At 36.6% G+C, this 25,000-nt stretch overlaps 1 protein-coding gene across 6 annotated transcripts in view; it reads left to right on the forward strand.

Annotated features, from left to right (window-relative positions):
* LOC136848752 (cGMP-dependent 3',5'-cyclic phosphodiesterase-like) overlaps positions 1–25,000 on the forward strand; it is a 593,212-nt gene that overhangs the window by 407,685 nt on the left and 160,527 nt on the right. For all 6 annotated transcript variants that reach the window (XM_067121325.1, XM_067121322.1, XM_067121323.1 and 3 more), the window contains 2 exons: positions 7,925–8,064; positions 21,136–21,278. In XM_067121325.1, the coding sequence (XP_066977426.1) occupies positions 7,925–8,064; positions 21,136–21,278 (283 nt within the window). The remainder of the gene's footprint in view (positions 1–7,924; positions 8,065–21,135; positions 21,279–25,000) is intronic.

The following is a 25,000-nucleotide window of genomic DNA, read 5'->3' on the forward strand; positions in this document are numbered from 1 at the left end:
GTATATATAATCTGTATTTATGTATGTATATATGTTTGTATATAGTTATGATCAACGATAAAATAAATCTCTCTGCTTTAAGTTATTTTACGATTTCTTTGTCAGCATAAGGAAAAATATACCACATAATATTCAAGTAGAGCAAAGGATATATATATATATATATATATATATATATATATATATATATATATATATATATATATATATATGTTTATATATAGTTATTTTCCCCTTATGTGGAGTGCCTCCTGAATCCCCTCCGGTTGTCAGCTAGTCCTTTGAAATGAACTTGTTAACACGATGCAGTTTTCCAACCAGACTGTGATCTACACCATTGGAACATTTTATCTCTTGCTAATTGCTGAGGCGATCTTCCTAACAACAGAAAACGGAAATACAGGGACCTTTGATAATTATACACACACACACACACACACACACACACACACATATATATATATATATATATATATATATATATATATATATATATATATATATATATATATATATATATATATATATATATCCATTATTCTTTAGGAAATATAATTAGAAAATTTTATTTGAAAGAGTTTTGTACCTGTCTCACATCCATGAAATTCAAAACACCTACACTTCACTATTCAACTGCAAAGAAAGAGTTTATTTTTCTCACACACATGCACACGCACAAACACACAACTACACACACACACACACACAACTACACACACACACACACACACACACACACACATATATATATATATATATATATATATATATATATATATATATATATATATATATATATATATATATATATATTCCTTTGGGAATTTAAGTTTTTAGATGGACGATACATTAATGACAGACACAGTATTTGCACGGTTATGATTATATTAATATTCATCGCACTTCTTTTTTGTTCCTTCGTACGAAATTTTCTCCTTCAACTGTCATCCAGTCGTGAAGGTGGCATGCTTTCCTCTTCATTAATCCCACGGCGACAGCATTTTTAACTTTTCCACCCTAATTTTGCCGTCATCTTATGAGCTCTCATCCAGAGAAAGCCTCATGCAGCTTATTTGCATCGCATAAATGGAAACTGGAATTCTTTTTCATTAGCCTGTTGTTGATGCCCGCTCTGCTGCAAGATTTGGGAAGGCAGCGGAAGATCGCTTAGTGGATCGAGGCATTTCAGAAGCCATTAGGCTGTTCTCGCAACTCATGGGAGGTTCAGGTCGTTTGTCATCATTATTGCAATTTGAACCGGCGTCTCTGGGGTATGGATCCTTATTCCTTAAGTAAAGGTTATTTTAAATATGTATCTTTATTTTTTGTAATAATTTGTTTTGGGTACAAAAATATCGTAACTCTTATTAGGCTTCCATGTGAAGGGTTTAGTTTTGTTTTTGGATTATGAATCAACCCTATGAATTGCGACGTCACCACCTCCTGGATATAAAAGTACTGAAATTTTCCAAGCGTCAACAACATGACTCTGTCGCACGGTGCTATTATATTCTAAAACTCGTCAATATACGGAATGGATGTTCCAGAAAACTCCCCATTGCTTAGATTTAAATGCATGTTACTGGCTAGTGTTCATTTCAGATTGGTTAGTAATCAGTGGGCAGCCATGCAAACGCAACATATATAACCTTTTAAAAATAACCATTTGTGAGGAGAGAGTTGTTGCAGTACCTGTCATGTGTGCTACATAACTTGGATTCTATAACTGACATCCTAAGTCTCTCTCTCTCTCTCTCTCTCTCTCTCTCTCTCTCTCTCTCTCTCTCTCTCTCTCTCTCACGTTTCCTCATAAGCCCTCTGTCTAATGTCGTACAAAGCCGCTCATCCAAGAGCGAGAAAATTGCGATGTCAGGAGGACCACCAAGAGGAGTAATTCAGGTGATGGAAAGAGATGGAGAAGATAATTTTGGGGCTGTTGTTAAAGCGTGTTATTCTTTTTCTTGCTCTCATTCTTATCCTTTTTGGAACGCTTGGAAGCGTCCCACCGTCTATCTCACAGCAGAACACCCCCCCCCCCCACCTCCCCGGGCTCCCACACCTAGTAAAAAAAGAAATGTGACAAAATTGAATCATGGAAATTTTGTGACACATTTTTTTTTTTTACCTTTTAAAACATTCTCCCTCTAGACACTGAATATCTCCTAATGATTTCACTCCACTTTTCTTCTTGCCTCATCCCTTCGTGATTCGTTCGAAAGCAACCGCGTCCAGTGTTTTATTTTTGCCTTACCCCTCTATTTCCACTTACTTTCCCATCCACTTTATTGCATTTCTCCTATTTCCGTATTTGGCTCTTTGGTAATTTCCTTCTGTTCGCTTTCCGTATGTTCATGAAGCATCTTGTTTTCACACATGCTGCATTATCTCATCATCATCATCCCCCGTGCCTCTTATGTCCCTGGTCTCTTGGGTTTCCTAAATATGTGGTCTCGCCAGCGTCTCTCATCTCCTCTCTGGCGATCCATCATTTGCTGCTTATTGTCACGGGCTCCCACATTACTTCTCCGGTCATAGCCATGCAGACATTCGGCCAATATATGAAGTGATCATTTTTCTTGTCGTTTCAATGCGGCGTTCGATAATAACTCTCTCTCTCTCTCTCTCTCTCTCTCTCTCTCTCTCTCTCTCTCTCTCTCTCTCACACACATTTTCGTAGAAGAATTCTCTCTCTCTCCTCTCTCTCTCTCTCTCTCTCTCTCTCTCTCTCTCTCTCTCTCTCTCTCTCTCTCACACACACACACACATTTTCGTGGTAGTATTCTTGGTTCACAGCTGAGAAGCCTCGGGTTTGATCCCCGGTTAGGACGGAGCATTCTCGGAACGTTCGCCTGAATCCCGTGGCCCTCCGTTGATATGATTATGCTATTTGTTGGGTGGTCAGTTGACTGTCATTGGTCCCAGCCAGGGGAGATGAAATTGGATTATATATCGTACTGCAATTGCAAATATAAGACCTTTTTCATGGTTCCCCTCACTCATACTGACTTATGACATACCATCAACATCATTAAGCTTTTTTATTCTCTCTCTCTCTCTCTCTCTCTCTCTCTCTCTCTCTCTCTCTCTCTCTCTCTCTCTCTCACACAAACACACACACACAGCTATGCTTATGTGGCCGACAGATTTATCCGTAAACAATTTCTGAATGAACCAGTTAATTTTTGAATTGGTCTTTTAACTTTTATATAGTATCTTGACTGATACATTATTCTTTTCATACTTGTCAATCTAAGTATACGTGATGCAGGAGACGAATTTTTCAAAATTTCATTTGCGGGCAATTTTTGTAGTAGGTATTTCTTCACCAGAAAAATGTATTTATGTCATCAATTATATATATAATATACAATTGTATATATATATATATATATATATATATATATATATATATATATATATATATATATATATATATATATATATATATATATATATATATGTGTGTGTGTGTGTGTGTGTGTGTGTGTTTTACTTCAGTTGAAAGTTTTGGGAAGAACTAGGTCTTGCATGGGGATATTGGCCAAAGATTGGTTTATTAATTCAAGACAAATACCCTGATGAGATTACATAATCTTACTCGTGCAATACGACTCCAGCCTTATTAGATAATCTCTCTCTCTCTCTCTCTCTCTCTCTCTCTCTCTCTCTCTCTCTCTCTCTCTCCGCATTAATGTTGCTTCCTTTAGAGTCGTTCCTATAAAAGTTATTGAATATCAAGTTCTAAGGAGAAAAATGGCTGTAGTTAAGCCCCCAAAAGTTGAAATGGTGGTCCTCCGTGAAAAATTACGATAATAATCTTGGAGCGATAAAAGTTTGTTAATATTTTTCTCAAATCAAGCTAATGCCAGCACAGTTTCAATAATGATTTCCCCTTCCTTTTTAACCAAAAACACGTTCCCTAAAGAGTTGGCTAAATGAAGCAGAAACACAGAGTCGCTGTAACTACGAATGTGAGATTAACCCAACATTTTAGGATAGATACATCCCATATAAACCTGGAGAAGCTGTTCAGAGGTCATGTGGCTTTTGAGCTCTAACTTGAATGACCCAGAATATGATCCCTCTTTCTATTTTGCTACACAATTCGATTCCTGGAATGAAAGTAAATCTGGAGCCTTAGGTTGGCAGCTGTTAAACGTTGTAGAATTAACAGAATAGAAATAATGTTTTGATAGCACTGACTAAGTTTAGTCTGTTCTGTTCAGAGAAGCACTCTAGGCTTGTATTAGTACCTTCGCACAAGGATAAAGAGAGAGACTGAGAGCAGGTTTACAAGGAAAAAAGAAAGTAATTATGTAAAGAGAATACAGTAAACATACACATCAGGCAAAAGGGTATCTTAAAAGGAGTAGGGCAGCTAAGCGGTAAAATTCATGAATGCCCATTCAATTACATCAAAACTGGAGCTCAGTTAAGAGAATTGAAATGTATTTACACTACACAAAAAAAGCAAGCCAAAAAGGCCTTATCGAAGATTTTTTCACAAAACTTTGTAGATGTCAAGGCTAACAACCGGAGATTCTCTTAACTTATGAGAGAGAGAGAGAGAGAGAGAGAGAGAGAGAGAGAGAGAGAGAGAGAGAGAGAGAGAGAGGGAGAGTAACCATATGTGGATGAGGCTGGACTGAAAATTGGCAGCTGTTTTTTTTTTTCTCCAAAAGTGGAAAATGCAGAGGACAACACCACTACTAATAAAACGGAAGGACTTAATATTTTAACTAGCCGATGCTCGCTATCGCTCGCATTTGCTAGTTCCCATATCCATACCATACCCATATCCATATCTGTACCATACCCATACCAATATCTGTTCTATACCCATACCCATACCCATATCTGCACCATACTCATACCTATACCCATACCCGTACTGATACCCATACCCATATTCATTCCATACCCATACCCAAACCCATATGCATACCATACCCATACCCATATGGGAGAGGGGAGGGGAAAGAGGAGGAGAAGGGGAAGAGAAAGGGGAAAGGGAGGGAAGAGGAAGGGAAAGGGGGAGGAGGGGGAAGAGAAAGGGGAAGGGGAAAGGGGAGGGAAGGAAAGGGGGAAGGGAAGGAGGGAGGGGAAGGAGAAAGGGGAAAGGAAAGGGAGGAGGGAGAGGAGGAAGGAAAAGGGGAAATGGGAGGGAGAGGAGGAAGGGAAAAGGGGATATGGGAGGGAAAGGGGAGATGAGGGGATGGGAAAGGAGGAGGGGAAGGGAAAGGGGGGGGAGGGGAAGGAAAGGGTGAGGGAGGGGAGGAATAGGGGAAAGGGGAGGGGAGGGGAAGGAAAGGGTGAGGGGAGGGGAGGAATAGGGGAAAGGGGGAGGGGGGAAGGAAAAGGAAAGGAAAGGGGAGGGGAGGGGAGTGACACACTCAACACACACAGAAAGGCGGCCAAGGAAATTGAAATAATAAATTTGCCTTACCTATCCATTGATCTTTAATATCTGTCCTCCTAACTTTAAATATACTCCCCCCCCAAAGAATTTGTCATCTGTATAGGACTCCTTTTTTTGGAAAATTTAATTTTTGTACTTTTCAGACTAGTTGCTAGTCAGTATTTTTCTCTGGGCTCTTTTTATTTCATCATTACTAAACATTGTTTGATTCATGAAAATAAATAAATCATATTCGAAGTTAGCAGTGGGCATACAATACTATTTTTTTTTATAAAAGTTTCCTTTCTTCAGCTCTAAAATTTCTGTTGTAATTAGCCAACATAAGGTACTAGGTAAGGAAAGATCTCACTTTTTCGTGAACCCAGTTTTATTGCTAACTTGCCAATAGCTCCATACTTAGTGGCTTGATGCAAACAGAATGAAAGTAATATGTGGTCAGCAGTGGTTTCCCACGGTTTTGTTACGTACACTTTCTGAATACATTTTTAATTATTTGGTTTGGAGCTGAGGTGATAAATGAGTAGTATAGTTTCTCTGATGTCAGCTCTGTAACCTTTCATATTTATGCATTCATTTATGAAGGTTCGTTCAGCTTTAACCCAGAATATCTTGGAAATATAAGAAAAGCTCAACTTTAACCTTGTACCTGATCTTTTATTTAAAAATTACAATAATTATTTAAATTCTAAAATCTACTCACATATTCAGCAACCAATATGCCCTTATCTTTTTTTTTTTAACTTGTCAATTATTGGTTTATTTTAATTTGAACGCAAACCTCATTGAAAACGAAAGCTGCTCTTTTAATTCTTTACATTTTCGAATCTAAGACAGAAAATGCGTAAGGTAATGTAGCCGTGGGAACTACAGACATAAATTAAAACTTCCTGCTGTAAAACTCAGGGAAAGTACAACACTCACGTGTGCTCAGAATGGAAAAATAAAGGGATTAATGTTTCCATTCTAATGTAGGGCCAGAAAGATGGAAATTTTCAGTGTAAGGTAATGAAAAATCATTAAATTTTATTTGAAACTTTCATTTTTATTCAGGGCATGTCGTTTTTCAGTTTTATGATAATATTTAGATATCATTTTTCGTGTATCTGAGATTATTACATAAAATCGCTCCAGAATATTTCGACCACGAACATTAGGGAATCAGAGAAGTTAAACATCTGTCTTGCCTCTAAGTGTGTCCTCTTACCCAGAAGTAAAATTCTCCTTGAGTCCCAAGTGACCTCCCGGTAATTGGGTAAACTTGGATTGAAGAGGGGAGACGAGAGTTCTTTAAACTGCATTGCTTTTCTCCCCTTTTAATTGCCATACAATAACAAAAGCGAATAAAACGGTTTTCGAATAAAAAAAAGAGCCATTTCTGACAATTTATTATCGTTGTTATCAGCTGTAAGGGTAGTACCAGCTAAAGTAAAGAATGTTTTAAAGTACATGTTCTTTTGTCCTTTGAGTGCTTTGAAGATGTGATGTATTATAATATCGTTTATTCTCCACGAAATAATGATTATATATATATATATATATATATATATATATATATATATATATATATATATATATATATATAATATACACACACACACACACACACACACACACACACACACATATATATATATATATATATATATATATATATATATATATATATATATGTGTGTGTGTGTGTGTGTGTGTTATTGGGTTGCGTGTGTTAGTGAACTGGAAGGATGGATTAAGTTTTTATTGATGGTTTAGCCAAGTTAGTAGAATAAGGATCGTACGTTGGTGAAAAGAGTGTATAATACGTAAATGGTTGGAGGGAAGGGGAGAGAGACACCTACATAACGCGGGACAGGTTTTATGGAAAGTAAGGAGCTTCATATTTAGTGAGTGTGATTGGTGATTTGTGTGTGGGAGGATTTGTCACGCTGCTGATGAATCTTTTTTATAGATTCACAAAAGAGTTAGTGTTGCAGAAGTTCTATGAATGTGGACGGAACCATAGTCTTTATTCCAGCCATCCCTTGTTAGGGAGATGCTTATTAATAATAGTATATATATATATATATATATATATATATATATATATATATATATATATATATATATATATAGATATATATATATATATATATATATATATATATATATATATATATATATATATATATATATATATATATATATATATACGTATCTATGAGTGTGTAATTGTATTTATATACACTATATATATATATATATATATATATATATATATATATATATATATATATATATATATATATATATATATATATATATATATGAGCGTGTATATATATGTACATATATATTTTTACATACCTCCATGTGTATTTTTACATATATAAAAATAAATTTTTAAAAAAGTGAGAGAGAACTGGCAAGACGTTTAATGCATGTGACATTCGGATGCCTTTTGTTTACGAGAACAAAGTACCGAGACGAGACGCCCCGCTGAGACTCTTGTTTCTTTCTCTCGTGCAGATGACGTGACGGTGCTCCTGAGGGAGATTATGGCCGAGGCCCGACAGCTGACGGACGCCGAGAGGTGCTCTCTCTTCCTGCTCGACCGCGACCAACAGCAGCTGGTCGCCAAAGTCTTCGACGGAGAGAGGAAAGAGGAGGTGAGCGAGAGGGCGGTTTGAGTTGAGTCTCTTGAGTTTAAAGTGTACATAGATAAATGAATATTGTTGTAAATGTTTTTATCTTAAACTGTCTACAGTACAGCAAGCGTGTTTTGTCATTATATATGTATATATATGCATATATATATATATATATATATATATATATATATATATATATATATATATATATATTAATATGACATAAGTGTATGTATGAAAAGTGTGAGTTTTTGTATATATATATATATATATATATATATATATATATATATATATATATATATATATATGTGTGTGTGTGTGTGTGTGTGTGTGTGTGTGGGTGTATGTGTATTTTATGTGTCCCTGTTTGCCCGTATATATGGGGAAAATGAAAGAGAAATATGTATATAGGTAACATGTAGCGAAGTGCAATATTCTGTATGTTTTTAACTGTGATGGAAAAATGGAGTGCAACTTGATACGAATATTTTTTACTAATAGAATCAGCAACAAAGGCAGAGTTATATATGTGTCTTAGATGCTTTTAATGCTTTTGTTATTTAAAAAAAATTCAACTTTTATTTTCTATACCGGAATGAATATTTGCTGTGATGTATGATATTCAGTGTGAACTATTATAATAAGTTGTATCTCGTTCTCTGCTCTTGAATAGGTTACAGTGATGGATTTTTTTTACCGATTAATAATTTTTACATTTTTGTTTTATTTTGTTGACTGGGGGGGGGGAAGGGGCGGTTATAAAACGAGCTTCATAATAACACCCGTCATATCACCCTGAATTGAATGGTTCACAGGCCGAGTCTTCTACTTTACTGCCTGTCTTCGGAACTCTTCCTACTTCTGTTTTCCATTCAATACCCATGAAGCTCCCACTTTGTTTTCTTCAGGCCAGGGCTAGATAAAAAGTCTTTAGCTCGCCATTATCAAGGGCCCTGTATAAAATAAAGTATTTTTGTTAGTGAAAATCAGTTCGTGTGGAAAGTGTTTTTATGTTACACTACTTGTTCGTTTGCCGATTGTGATAAACCGCAGCCATTGTGAAGAGAGGCTTGAGGTTGGCAACCTCATCCCAAAAGACCTAATAACCAAAAAGGCATCGCCTCTTGGAACCAATACCTGTAAAGCGAATAGGTCTAAGGTGATAAATTATAGTATCGTTTAGTTCCTATTTGTAAGGTTCACGGTACCATCGTTAACTGGGAAAGGACATGAGGCTAGCAACCTCATCCCCAAAGACTATAGAGAACCGAAAGGCTCTAATCAGCCACCCCTCACCCCAAGGAAAGAAAAGGTGTACGTGATATATATTTACACATACACACACACATATATATTTATATTATATATACATATATATATGTGTATATATTACACATATGTATATATGTAAGTGCATATATATAATATAATGTAATAAACGAGAAACATTTCTGCCTTGTGTAATGTAAACAAATTGTTAAACCGGAAGAGAAAATCGTATTGGCTAGCAATTGCCTGGTCGTATTTTCCAGTGATATGAATATCGATAAGGCCAAAAATCTAAGACCTCAGCGTTCCATTTGTTCCATTTGTATTCCCGACTTCAACCTCGTGTTTTCCCTGTCAGACTGGTTTCTTATTCCCCCCTTGCTCAGATATTTCGAATCCTCAGTTTTCTTTCTTTTGGATGTTTGGGATTTTATTTTAAGGAGGTTACTTATTGTTTCGTCTGATTTACTTAAAGTCTATTTCGTTTCTATGTTACAGAAAGCACGTGTAGCTAAATTTGAGATTCATGTGTGATCTACGTGTTCTGTCACCATTTTGTGGAAATGCTCTCTCTCTCTCTCTCTCTCTCTCTCTCTCTCTCTCTCTCTCTCTCTCTCTCTCTCCAGTAACCGAATTCTCCCCAGCCACCAACAACATGCCCCATCCAGTATCGTGGTCAGTTACGTCATTCGCGAAGTCTAGTGAACGGGATTACCATGAACTTGTAATCACTGTTAATTAATTAATTTGAAGCGAAGGCATACTCTACCGGATCAGAACGGTTTAATTAGCATGTTGCACATTGAGCGGAGGTTCCTCTACTTGTTTGTTTTGTTATTATAAGCATCATCAAAAATATTTTAAATAACGCAGGCTTTTGATCGTCACTGAAATATGGGAATGGTTTTTTTTTTAGCCAACAAATTGTAGTAGACAAAAATAACATCGTTTTACTTTGAACGTAAAACATGAAAGTATTCTGGAAAGTCTTTTCATGCGTTCCTTTGTGTACCCATTTGCTCTCGTGTGTTTGGACGAATTTTTAAGTAGACACATTTCACATAAATCTCGTACTATGGAAGTAAAATGGGGTGAAATGAAAGGTTATCTGCCTTCGTATGCGCATGCATTCTCGTGTCTTTAAAGGTATTAAAATGGTGAACCACCCTCACTAGATAATGCAAAATTTTGCTTTTATGAAGGCTGATAAGTATACACTGTGCAAATGTACTCTCTCTCTCTCTCTCTCTCTCTCTCTCTCTCTCTCGCTCTCTCTCTCTCTCTCTCTCTCTCTCTCTCTCTCTCTCTCTCTCTCTCTCTCTCTCTCTCTCTGGTTTTCATGATATATCAGACTTTGCCTATATTCATTTATTGAGCTCGGTTTTAAAAGCATCGCATTTTGTTTTGTACATTCTTGAAAACTAAATTTGAAGGGTTTCCGCTGATAACTGAGAATTTTGTGTCCTAAATTCTACTAGCCATCAGGAACAATAATTCGATGTTTAGTTCCAGAGGAGAAACAACATTGGTTACTGCTTAGTTCATACTTTCATTGATGTATCGTGGAAGAACCTTCTGTGCAGAAAACTTCCGCAACGTTGGCTGTCTCCTTCATAACAGAAGGTTCATCAAGAGCGTTTCGAGTCCGTCCTCCTACATGCACTGCACCTGTCACCTCCACATTGCCTGCAGTGTCGCTCTTCATGGATATTAAGGCCCTTTCTTTATGAATATATATATATATATATATATATATATATATATATATATATATATATATATTAATTTACAAAAGTACAATTTACCATGTGCTAGCTTTTGAAGACATACAGTCATCTTCATCAGGTACCTGTGCTCAGTGCATCGGTACCTGAAGAAGACCATGTCTTCGGAAGTTAGTAAATGGTAAATTGTACTTTTAATTTTAATTTTTATAAATATCTGGAACACGAGTAGTAGGAACGTATATACACAGCAAAGTTATGTGACTATTTTGTTTTATATATATATATATATATATATATATATATATATATATAGATATATATATATATATATATTTATATATATATATATATATATATATATAAATATATATATATATATATATATATATATATATATATATATATATATATATATATATATATATATATATATATATATATATATATGTATATATATATATATATATATATATATATATATATGTATATGTATATGCATATATATTTATATATATATTTTGTATATAATGTGTGTGTGTGTATGTATGTATATATATATATATATATATATATATATATATATATATATATATATATACATATATATATATATATATATATATATATATATAATATATATATATATATATATATATATATATATATATATATATATATATATATATATATATATATATATATATATGCCTTTTAGCTTTCAGTGAGTTTATGTAAGAGGAGTATATCATTTAAGGTACTCGACTCTTATACCAGGAAAACTAGATCATCCAAAGAATTATACCTAGCTCAAAATCAAAGCAAACTGACATTATATGGACTGACTTTCCCCTTTCAAGTAAAATCACGCCAGCATGCAGTCACAAATCCCTAGACATCGATAAAGCAAAAGACACAGGAAGAGCTTGCTCCTTACTTATCTGCACACCGAGTTATATCAAAATCTATATAGAGGGGTTCTTGGAGCTTACTCACCTCTCATTATCGAGCCGAATTCTTCAAAACTGTAACTCTCAGTAAAAAAAAATGGAGGGTGTGGTAACTAGAGATGTAAATAAAATCTGTTATATGCAGTTTAGCTTTTACAGTGTGTCTTTTAAAAAATAGTCATGGTGATGTCTTTGAGTAAAAGTTAGTCACGGTGATGTCTTTGACTGAAAGATAGTCACGGTGATGTCTTTGACTAAAAGATAGTCACGGTGATGTCTTTGACTAAAAGATAGTCACGGTGATGTCTTTGACTAAAAGATAGTCACGGTGATGTCTTTGACTAAAAGATAGTCGCTGTGATGTCTTTGACTAAAAGATAGTCATCTTTGACTAAAAGATAGTCACGGTGATGTCTTTGACTAAAAGATAGTCGCTGTGATGTCTTTGACTAAAAGATAGTCATCTTTGACTAAAAGATAGTCACGGTGATGTCTTTGACTAAAAGATAGTCACGGTGATGTCTTCGTAAGTCATTCCACAAATTTCTGAGGTTAAACGAAACCAGGACCTCGGTCATCTCGAGTTCGTGCCTCTTGGGTGGCCCGACGTGCCATTCAATGCCAGAGGAATGATTGCCTATTCCAATTAATATGTCATTAACCTGGTATTATGGGAAGGCAGAATAATGAAGACTGCAGCCAGGTTATCGTATCAAGTAACATTCAGTCTATAGCGTAGCTAATTATAGTGATATTTAACGTAATGCCTTTTTTTCATTTTTAAAGTTTTTCTGGAACCACAAATAAAACCAGTGCTCCTCAGTACAGATTACTTTTATCAACGTTTGCCTTTTAATGCCGTGTTGTAATTCTCGGCTAATCTCCTTACGGGGATTAGTCGTGCGAGCGTTTCGAATCTAATCTGATTCTAATCAGTATTCTAATGGTATTTTCCAGGGTTCATCTCAGATATCAGTATCTCCCTTCATTTTTCCTTGATTCGATTTCTCTCTCTCTCTCTCTCTCTCTCTCTCTCTCTCTCTCTCTCTCTCTCTCTCTCTCTCTCTCTTCCACGGTAATGGAACTTCCCCATTCGCCATGAAATTAATTTCATTCTTCTTATCGCATTCCAATTTCCATTATGTTTAATATTTTTTATGCTGCCTCTTTCCTTCTACATCATTCCAGACACCCCCTTCCTCCCCCCACAAACACATACATCCCCCCGCGCCTATCGTTCTCTTAGGATTGGTTTCCGAGATTGAAATGTATCGTATTTTCATGCTTCCTTTTCAGCGTCGTCGTCTTTTCCACGTTGCCATTGATGAGTAGACGAAGCTTGGCATAGGAAGTCCTTCTGATATATCGTACTGTACATCAGGTTGATATATATATATATATATATATATATATATATATATATATATATATATATATATATATATATATATATATATAATATATATATATATATACTGTATATATATATATTTATATATATACATACATATGTATACTGTATGTATACATGTGTGTTATATTGATTTTCGAATAACATTTGAGAACCCTATCAACGTTTGCCTTTTAATGTCATGTTGTAATTCTCGGCTAATCTCCTTACGAGGATTAGTCTTGCGGGCGTTTCTATACTCAAGTTGTGTAAAGGATTCTAATCTGATCCTATACAGAAGGATTTAGGCTTACTTCATTGAAACTCATCTCGTGTCTTGTCAACTAAGCAGGGAATTTTATCCCTGGTTGGCAGTGGACTGTTCTGGTCACAGCTGGTGGTTGATAGAGTTATACCTGGTTGGTATACCACTGTTCTGGTCGCAGCTGGTGGTTGATAGAGTTATACCTGGCTGGTGGTCGACTGTTCTGGTCGCAGCTGGTGGCTGATAGAGAGAAGAGGAAAAATTACTGACGTAATTTAGTGATATGTCGGATACCTACAATACAATCATATTATCTAGTTGAAATTTTAACAGGGCATTATTGGGGTAAACCTCACCTCCACAAGGATAGCGATGAAGCCTTTATAAACTACTGTAGGTCTCTCTCTCTCTCTCTCTCTCTCTCTCTCTCTCTCTCTCTCTCTCTCTCTCTCTCTCTCTCTCTCATGTTTACTGTTCAGTTTAGAGCATGTATTTTCATAAACAGCCTCTTTAGAGGCTGCAATGAAATATCCTTTAGTAATTAAGTATACACACATGCGTCTAAAATGGATGTGAATAAGCATGTAGTCCAAAAGTTCTAAAGAGAGTAAGATTCAGAGTCGATGTAGTCAAGACGCTTTTAATGGTCAAAAAAAACGTGTGCGGCGTAATTCTTCAAAGCTGGTCCTTGTGGTATACCGGGTTTTTGAAGATAAATGGTTAATGGTGATCCACAAATCAAATGAAAGTTTTTAGTGCAGTAAAGTAAAAGCGATTGCAAATTGTATTGATGTAGTCGACAAAATAGAATTGTGCAAAATAACTGACCAGTCGTATTGGATGCTGTGGATTGTAAAAGACTTGGGTACCTTAAATAGATTTTTTCTATGTGGTTGTTGAAAGGTGGTCAAGGAAGCCACGATAGTATGAGGTGTAAGAGGGGAGGGAGATTGATACATTTGTTTTCTCAGAGGGCGTTTTGTAAACAATCGATGAGAACAACGCGTTATAAAAGAGGGAAAGAGAATGATTGTAGTAAAGGGAAGGAGACTCATGTAAGGTTTCAAGATGATTAAACTATAAAAAGCACAGAGTAATAGTTATAACGGAACGCTAAATGCATTAGTTAAACAAATTGAAATATCAAATGAGTTTTGAAGGGGAATGAATGAATGAAATTGAGAGAAATACATGCGAGTAGATATTTGCATAGATTTTTGGAGAGGGGGTCCAACAGACAAATTAAGTACTTGCTTAGATGTTGCAGTATCGATTAGGAATAGTAAAGATGAAGCGGCAGGAACTAATGACAGCATTTCGTAGTGTTTGCAAGAGGCAAATGTTGAAAGCAGATTTGAGTGAGAATAAAGTTAGGAAGGCGAATGGAAACCAATAATGAATGGTAATTTGGATGTTGGAGGAATGGAAGCATTCTCCTTATCTTGGTATTTTGGAGTAAATGGTAATAAGAGGAGAGGTGAATCACGACATAAACGTAGCAAGGAAGGTAGCAGGGTGTGTGCAGAGGGTGCTTGAAAGCAATAAATAATATCCCTTCACATGCTAATCTGCTGAAAAATGTTTTGATTGGTAACTGGTAACTATATTTGAACTCGAAGTCAGTCCTGAACGATGGAATTCTTAATTAACACTCTTGAGTTCCCTTGAAGCTTTGGATAAAATTCTGTATCTGTAGAATTGGAGTGTCTCTCGTAGTCAGAGTTGCAAAGTAAGAAGAGATTGTTGAGACAGTTCTGATTTATGATGGTAAAGTCTAAGACTTTTAGTGTTGAATGTGAAAGAAAAAGACTGGAACTGCTGAGATGAGCTATTTTCATAGAGTATACGGCTTAAGAACCGTTGAAAGGGAGAGAAATGTCGAGATGCACCGTAGATGTTTTGAGATGGTTTGCTGATATGGAAAGAATAGCGGGAAGAGTGCATAATTCTGAAACGTTGGAGGGAAGAGTGCATAATGCTGAAACATTGGAGGGAAGAGTGCATAATGCTGAAACATCGGAGGGAAGAGTGCATAATTCTAAAACATCGGAGGGAAGAAGGCATAATTCTGAAACATCGGAGGGAAGAGTGCATAATGCTGAAACATTGGAGGGAAGAGTGCATAATGCTGACACATCGGAGGGAAGAGTGCATAATTCTAAAACATCGGAGGGAAGAGTGCATAATGCTGAAACATCGGAGGGAAGAGTGCATAATTCTGAAACATCGGAGGGAAGAGTGCATAATTTTAAAACATCGGAGGGAAGAGTGCATAATTCTAAAACATCGGAGGGAAGAGTGCATAATGCTGAAACATCGGAGGGAAGAGTGCATAATTCTGAAACATCGGAGGGAAGAGTGCATAATTCTGAAACATCGGAGGGAAGAGTGCATAATTCTAAAACATCGGAGGGAAGAGTGCATAATTCTGAAACATCGGAGGGAAGAGTACATAATTCTGAAACATCGGAGGGAAGAGTGCATAATTCTAAAACATCGGAGGGAAGAGTGCATAATGCTGAAACATTGGAGGAAGAGTGCATAATGCTGAAACATCGGAGGAAGAGTGCATAATGCTGAAACATTGGAGGGAAGAGTGCATAATTCTAAAACATCGGAGGAAGAGTGCATAATTCTGAAACATCGGAGGGAAGAGTGCATAATGCTGAAACATTGGAGGGAAGAGTGCATAATTCTAAAACATCGGAGGGAAGAGTGCATAATGCTGAAACATCGGAGGGAAGAGTGCATAATTCTAAAACATCGGAGGGAAGAGTGCATAATTCTGAAACATCGGAGGGAAGAGTGCATAATGCTGAAACATCGGAGGGAAGAGTGCATAATGCTGAAACATCGGAGGGAAGAGTGCATAATGCTGAAACATTGGAGGGAAGAGTGCATAATTCTAAAACATCGGAGGGAAGAGTGCATAATTCTGAAACATCGGAGGGAAGAGTGCATAATGCTGAAACATCGGAGGGAAGAGTGCATAATTCTAAAACATCGGAGGGAAGAGTGCATAATGCTGAAACATCGGAGGGAAGAGTGTATAATGCTGAAACATCGGAGGGAAGAGTGCATAATGCTGAAACATTGAGGAAGAGTGCATAATTCTAAAACATCGGAGGGAAGAGTGCATAATTCTGAAACATCGGAGGGAAGAGTGCATAATGCTGAAACATCGGAGGGAAGAGTGCATAATGCTGAAACATCGGAGGGAAGAGTGCATAATTCTAAAACATCGGAGGGAAGAGTGCATAATGCTGAAACATCGGAGGGAAGAGTGCATAATGCTGAAACATCGGAGGGAAGAGTGCATAATTCTAAAACATCGGAGGGAAGAGTGCATAATGCTGAAACATCGGAGGGAAGAGTGCATAATTCTGAAACATCGGAGGGAAGAGTGCATAATTCTGAAACATCGGAAGGAAGAGTGCATAATTCTGAAACGTTGGAGGGAAGAGTGCATAATTCTAAAACATCGGAGGGAAGAGTGCATAATTCTAAAACATTGGAGGGAAAGAGGGGAGAAAGACCTGGATAGGGTTAAGTAGGTATTGGAACAGAAGGACCTTGTTGCCCTGGAAGCGAGACAGTACATAATAAAAGAGGTGAATTTCACTGTTTGCGCGAGGGGTTTGATGCTCTGCTAATGAACCCTTTATATAGGTATATGAGGCGGTTAATTTTGTGAGCATATTTTGCATAAGAACTCATCGAAGAATAAGCTTTAGGAATCGTCTAGTTTTTCTATGGTGGCATGCGAAGGGAAATGGTGACACTGTAAATTGCAAGTAGAGATGACCGACGCTGCTGGCAATTATGTGATTAGGCTAAATATAGAGCAAGTAAATTGACTTTTATTTCCTTCTTCATAAAAGAAACAGGAAATATTTCATCATAATTTCGAGTTTTACCATCGGCAGTTACCGTTGGTAGTCGCTGATTGCTACCTATGATTAGCGTCAGAATCGATGCGAAGACAACTGAGGGATTTAAATAGTTTTAAAACAGGATTTTAATATTTCAAAACATTAGAAGTGCATGATGGAGTAAGGAAAGCCGATTTCTGAGATGCATTAAGCATTAGACATTCTGATTGTCTTTACTCCTTTGCTATTAGCAGAGCAACAAATTCAATAAAAAACGTGACAGTAAACAGTTTCGTATTTGATTATTTAGTGGTTAATTCTCTAATAAAATGTTCATAATAAATGAGAGAGTTTTGTCTTATTTTCCGATCTCTAGATCTGACATCCACATGAGGCTTCAGGATGGCAACAATTATATATTGAGCCACCAGGGGAGTAACTCACGTCCAATTTTAAGCCACGGTTATATCCTCTGGTGAAATCACCGTCGAGAAAGCTTCTCTCCTTTTTTTTTTAAATTGCTCTATACGGTTTCATTAGGTGTGAAGGCATGTTGAAATTTCAAATTCTGCCACTAGGGGCACCACTTTCCTTGAATCTAAGACCACCGTAGGATTCTTCGGGTCAAATTAAGCTCCGTGGGAGTTTTCTCATTCAAATGTTGCTGTATATAGACTCCTAACGGTAAAAAAAAAAACGCGCATACACATGCTCATATATATAGCAAAGGCCACGGAAATAAAATTCAAGAAGAATGTACTGAGCGCTTTCGTGTACGCACACTTATATACACACACACACACATTATATATATATATATATATATATATATATATATATATATATATATATATATGTGTGTGTGTGTGTGTGTGTGTATGTATGTATGTATGTATGTATGTATGTATGTATGTATGTATGTATGTATGTATGTATATAGTCTATGCGTGTGTTTGTACATAAATCTGTGTTTAACTGAAGGACAGGAAATTTGTTGTGATAAAATAGGTGAGTGCCTGCTCTAGTATTGAGATGCATGTGATAACTTGTGTGTGTGTCTGTGTGTCTGTGACAGAGAGATTTGCACATGTAGATGTAATGTAGATGTAAGAAGAATCACAATTAATATTTTTCCTTTTTTTTATTTTTCCTTCAGTCGGTAGAGGAAGTTTTACTCCCTCTTGCCAAGCACATTCCGGGTCTCGTCACATCGGGAAGTAATCTAGTGGATAAAGCTTTCCTGAGCTAATTATAATACTTATACCATTATTAACATAGCCTTAGGTCGCCTTTTGACGCTGTCCATTTCCAAGAGCTTACATATGAAAGTTTCTCGTGGTAGTAATTAATGTTTTTGATAACATCTCTTAAGTATGAATCACTTATTATCTTCATTTTTAGAAGCCTTTCACTGTACGAAACAGAGATCAATGTCAGCGACAAATAAAAGGAAAACGAGAAAATCTTTCATATGTGGTCTTTCAGGGACAAGAGTTTGAGATGCTTTTACCCCTTTCCTGTAAGACCTGTGTTGAACCCATTTTCCGGCACCTATCATCCTGGCTCTTCCGTCGAGTAGCAAATTCGCTTGGAGATACAGTTGTGACATTTGCTGAAAAAAAAAATGAATTTGTACTCCCTTTGCTCGGTTAGAAAGCTGTATAAGCATTGTCGATTTTGAATATCAAGAGTAGCATTTCTGTATGTTTGGAAATTATTTTGTATTCTTTCAATCTGTAGGGTTAGGTAAGCTTTTGAGTAATGTTATTGGCACAGAATTTGTAAGTTTTATAAATGGCATCTTTGATCACTCCCAAAAAATGTCAAGACTTTAAGGTTTAGGTGCTAATTACCAATCCATATAATGTATTCAGATTTCGAATTTTCCAATTCCACATTGTATTTTGTATATAAACCATGCTGGGCCTAACGTGACAGTTCACACTGTGTAATGTACACGCCTCACAGGCTTTCATCACAGAAGTAGAAATTAAGGGCACTCTTTGAAAACACACTTATGAGCCTACTTAAATGCACTAGAATTTCCTCTCGCCGTTTTCGGTGACAGTGGAAATGAAAACTGGCTGTAGAAGTCCAGACGTGAAGTCTTAAGAAATCACAATAAGCTCTCGAGGGAGAGAGAAGTGATTCTTTGCAATTTGCACTTAGAAAATGCACTTTGCACCCACACTTAGGCTTTTGTCATATATATTGGCGTCATTCAGATGAAATACTGGAGTTCTAGACCAAGTACTGATATTGCCAGCATTGTGTGAAAGTAAGGTATTGTATAGAATACTAAGGAATTCTAAAGAATGACAAAAAACTAACGTCAAACTTATTAACATCTTGTCAATCCAGTATGTTATTTGAATGATGTTCTCTTGTTTTTTTTTTATCATCAGAAGGAATTCTTTCATTATGAAGGTAATTTCAAATGGATAAGATTTTGGTTCATATTTTCACTCCAAGTTATCTTCAAATACTCAGGTTGATACAACGCTTCATGTGTTTCCTACATTCAGTCAAAACGCGTCAATAAGAGTCAAGATTTTCCCCACAGAAATTTTTACACCTCCACCGTCAGTATTTCAGATTTTTCATAATTATTGACTGTTCCTGTCATAACAAACCTCTTGATAATGGAGTTTGTATTTAAATCATGCTCGCTATTTTCATCCCATTTTAAGTGATGCTGTGGTATGAAACCTGTGTGCGCCCCTTTGCCTACGACTTGACCAGGAATTTGTTATGTCCGGGATTTACCACAAAAATTTCATATCCTGGTAGCTTTTCATCACCCTGGTTTGAAAAATAACAGATGACGTAATAAAAAAAAAATGAGCGGGAAGATCGGTTGATGGCCATGGCGTCCTTTTAAAAGTTTTTATGTTGAAGATATTGTATACCACTGGTATGTAACCTTAGCTCTAATGTGATAATTAAGAATATGTATATATATGTATTAATCAACCATACTTTCGTTGTATATTATTATGATCGTGGAAGTTTAGGACGTTGAAATGATATAAGACTTCTCGAGATTCAAGTGTTAAGTGAACACAGCAGTTATGGCAGATCTTGGACTTGTCAAGGTCGTTCTTTTATAAGCAGACAAACGTAGAAAACAGAGTAAATTAAAATATGAATTAAAAAAAAAACATTGACTTTATGGACACATGCGCCATGATCCGTCTCTTGGTTCAGAATTGGTTATTTGCCCCATATTATTATTATTATTATCATTATTATTATTATTATTATTATTATTATTATTATTATTATTATTAAAAATTAACTGTCGTCACTTAACGAATAAATATGAAACTGTCATGATATTTTATTTATTATTCTGAGGATATTGTCTTGTGCATTAACACGAAGTAAGCGCACCTAAACTGCTATAATTCCAAGTACATAAAACAAAATATAAAGAAACATATAACATGAGCATGAAGTACTGATTTCCCTCCACTTAAATGATTTTCCTCCCAAGGAAAACGTGTAACGTGTTGGAGTGAGATTATTTTATCATAAACGAGGGTTCACACACAATTATCATTTCAAGTATAGTTTAGTATTTTGAAAGATTAATAAGTTTTCCTTCACGGTACAGTCGAATGGCGAGGTGCGCTTGCCGGCGAACCAGGGCATTGCTGGGCACGTGGCCACGACAGGGCAGCTTTTGAACATCAGAGACGCATATGCCCATCCCTTGTTCTACAGAGGGTTTGACGAGTGCACCGGATTCAAAACCAGGTATGGATTTTAATGATTTCTCTCTTTTTTTTTTTGGGGGGGGGGGGTTATTTACCCCCTTACTTTTTTGAGTGACTGTCGTTCCAGATTTATATATTTATATATTTTAAACCAAATGATGCTCTCGATCATTTGATGATTTATTATATCTATATTTATTACATATATCATACATGCCCCATTCCTCAAACGGGGATTGGGTCGAGAAGTGTTATCCTGATGTATCTTTCGGTTAACTAAAATATAACAAGGTCACTACATAAGTTGACGTAGACACACGTCACCGTCGCTCATATTTTTAATAACTACTGAACTGTGGATGAACCCCATGTACAAAAAACTTCCACAACACCACACCACAAGTCGCTAAATATAAACTACAGAGGAAGTTCATTTCGGTAAACATAACTACAGAGAAGGTTCATTTGCTGTGCACGAAACCCCTTACCCGCGCTGCGTTATCCGCTTTCACCCTTGCTGAATATTAATTTCCCTCCTTTACCAGTACTCCTCCAGGATATGTTGGACCTGTGAGACTCTTTGGCCATTCTTTTATCAAATCTATAGGGCATTTAATATAGACTCACCCAATTTTCTTTGTTTAAACTTCCTTATTTTAGCTGTAAAATTAAGTTGAACTCTTTGAGTGTTACTGGTGACATGACAACATCTGCACTGTACCTATTAGAAAACTGAACATCGTGCGTAGGTTACTTAGAACATTTCTTGGAGACAGCACGTCGTTCATATAACTTAATCTACTGATAGAAAATTAAGTTGTTGGCAAGGGGACAAAAGCTATTATTAAAGACCTGCTTTCACCATGTTCGTCCCTGTTTTGAATATTGTTTCTTCGTTTTTGCATCTCTCTCTCTCTCTCTCTCTCTCTCTCTCTCTCTCTCTCTCTCTCTCTCTCTCTCTCTCTACGACTAGGAGCTCCTCTGTTTGTTTTCTCTAGGAACTGTTTCAGTCACTGTTCATTTTAGCTGTGGGCACGAGCTCCTTCTAAAAGACGTCTTCATAAAATCTGACAAACTACTCCCCACATTTTCCCAGTGGAAGTCTTTGAGCCTGAGATTACACAGGTCATTGAGTGCCTTCCTGCCCCTCCCCTACCAAGCTTTGAAAGTCTCTTCCAGGTGCTGTTTTATCTGACTTTTATGGTCATCTGTCTAGTCTAGCACCCCGTTAGGGTTAAGCCCATCTCTTCTTCCTTCCTATTCATCGTACTTGTCTCCTTCGCTCCTGTTCCGAATGAGAACATATGACAGAAAGTGTTGAAATCTACCGGATACTTGATTCTCTGCTTCTTTTGAGAGAGGCACAGTGAAGTAAGCGGGAACTGACTTAAAGATTTCTGGCTCGCATGGGACTCGAACACTGAATCTCTTGCTTGGATGCGAAGTTTGGATATTGAAGGTAAGGAAATGAGCTGTTTGCGTAGTATGGATCCCAAGAAGAACTGAAAGGGTGAGAAATGTGGAGATACATAGAAGTTGTAAAAAAAAAAAAAAAGCTCAGCATGGGTGAAAGGACAAATCATTGTTCTGAGATGGTTTGGTTGCGGTGGAAGAGTGTAGGATAACTGGTTATTAAATGGAGTGAGTGATTGGAAGTGTTAGGAGGGAGGAGGATAGTATGTCTTAGAAAGCATTGGATGAAGGACTACACAAAGGTCCATACTCCATCCATGACTTGGCGGTAAAAGTATGAGTGTGGCAGTGATTCTTGTGTCGTTTTTTGGTAGCCACGCCTGGTGTAATGTTGAAAAATTGCGTACGTACACACACACACATATGATACATATATACATTTTTATATATACATACACACATATATATATATATATATATATATATATATATATATATATATATATATATATATATATATATATATATATATATAAATCATGTTCTCTTCGTGATGTTATTTTTCCATCACTGGCATGAGTAAGTTTGAAGTTACACAATCCTACCTCAGAATGATAACGCCAGCATAATTGTGGAGGGTTTAAAAGTAAAGACTTCTTGCTAGGGCTGATGCAAATTCCAGAATGCAAACATGCATTCTTAGGGTAACTTTCGCTTCATAATGACAGTGATTTATTATTTTTGTCTTATATAACTTGATAGCAACTATTACAGTATGGACATTTTTCTGTAAAGTTGAAGGATGTGATGAACTGAATTTCTGGGTATCTTCTTTTGTTTGGAATTACGATCCAGTCCAGCGCTTCCATGATGATTATTTTATCTGCTGACGGCTTCATGAACAGGAGCTCTTGTTAACACAAGGACAGCTTAATGTAAAACCTGTTTAAAATGGTTTTTTCAAGCATTTTTTTCCACTAACATTCCGTCCACTGTTGCGGATTTGTTATGTTTGCTGCAAAACCACAAAAGAACGGTATTGAATTTTGCAGGTTTTTTTTTCCTGGAAAACAAACTTTTCACTGGAATTTCCAGGGACGAACGCGCCGTATTTCTTCTCACTTGCATCATTGCAATCTCCCGACTCTCCCCCCCTACCCCCACCCCCACGCACACACACCCACACACAAACAGTTCTTCGAGGACACATTCTTACCTTCACTGCCATCAGCACTTGGCCACGATTGATTGCATCGCAATAACCCGAGAATTGCAGTTCTCTGGAACTTCAGGTTTTGCGGAGCGACTTAATGCAGACACGGACCGAAGCCTATTGATTTTGGAAGTAATGCTGCCTCCGGGCCTCCTCGACGGTAAATCGGCCTGCGTAAATTTTTTTTTTTTTTTTTTTTTTTTTTTTTTTAGTACAGGTACCAAAACATTCTACTCCTGGGAACTGTGAATTCTTGATAAGGGAATTTTCTGGTCTGGACTTACTGCCTATTGATTTTTGGGTTTGGGGACATCACGCCTTGGGTTGTACAGCAGTTCTGGCTTTTTAGGATTATAGCATCAGTTCTTTCTTTAATATCTTTTTTTCTTTTCACTCTTGAGGTGTTTGAGGTGTTTGTTATCCATGTTGTTGTTGTGGATATAACACTCTTTGCTTTCGTGTTGTTTTCACTCTTGTAATGCGCATGTATTATCCTTTTGAAAAAACTCCTGCAGATATGTTTACTATTGCTATCCATACTTACTTTCCTCTTATGAAAAAACTTTCAGTGAGTAAACACTATCGAATATTAGAAATCTAAGGTCCTCTTTCTGTACTACAATGTTTCCTTAATGGTCTCCCTCCTCTCCTTATGCACCGTACGACAATCGCTTTTGTTATAAATCTCAGTCTTTTCTTCTTTTCATTCTCGTTGATGTGTTGCATAATCTTAAGGCTCCCGTGCCTAAGGGTCCGCTTCAACAATCGTGTAGTACAAAAGCGATATCTTAATCGCACCGGAGGGGATGGAAAGTTTTCTTGTATCGCTGAGGAAAAGGGCGCACGTGGACTCTCTTCAGTATTTCTTAGTTTCTTGTCCCCGATGACCCTCGTCTTTGCGACGTCAGATTACATATAAGACTGCTCTGGTCTCTTTGGGTCGAGTTATTTTTACCTAGCTTATGCCAAGTTTGTCTTTGGTAATGCACGTGCTCTAATAGGCAACTTGGACCATTTGGGCTTAAGTAATGAGATATTTTATTTAATCCCAATTTGAGTGCTTCGTGATTATACGATTATCGTTGTAATTACAACGTAAATTCTTTAGTTTTGTATTTGCTTGTTTTAGTTCCTGT

The sequence above is a fragment of the Macrobrachium rosenbergii genome, chromosome 19, assembly GCF_040412425.1.
Source record: "Macrobrachium rosenbergii isolate ZJJX-2024 chromosome 19, ASM4041242v1, whole genome shotgun sequence".
Taxonomy (NCBI): Eukaryota; Metazoa; Arthropoda; class Malacostraca; order Decapoda; family Palaemonidae; genus Macrobrachium; species Macrobrachium rosenbergii.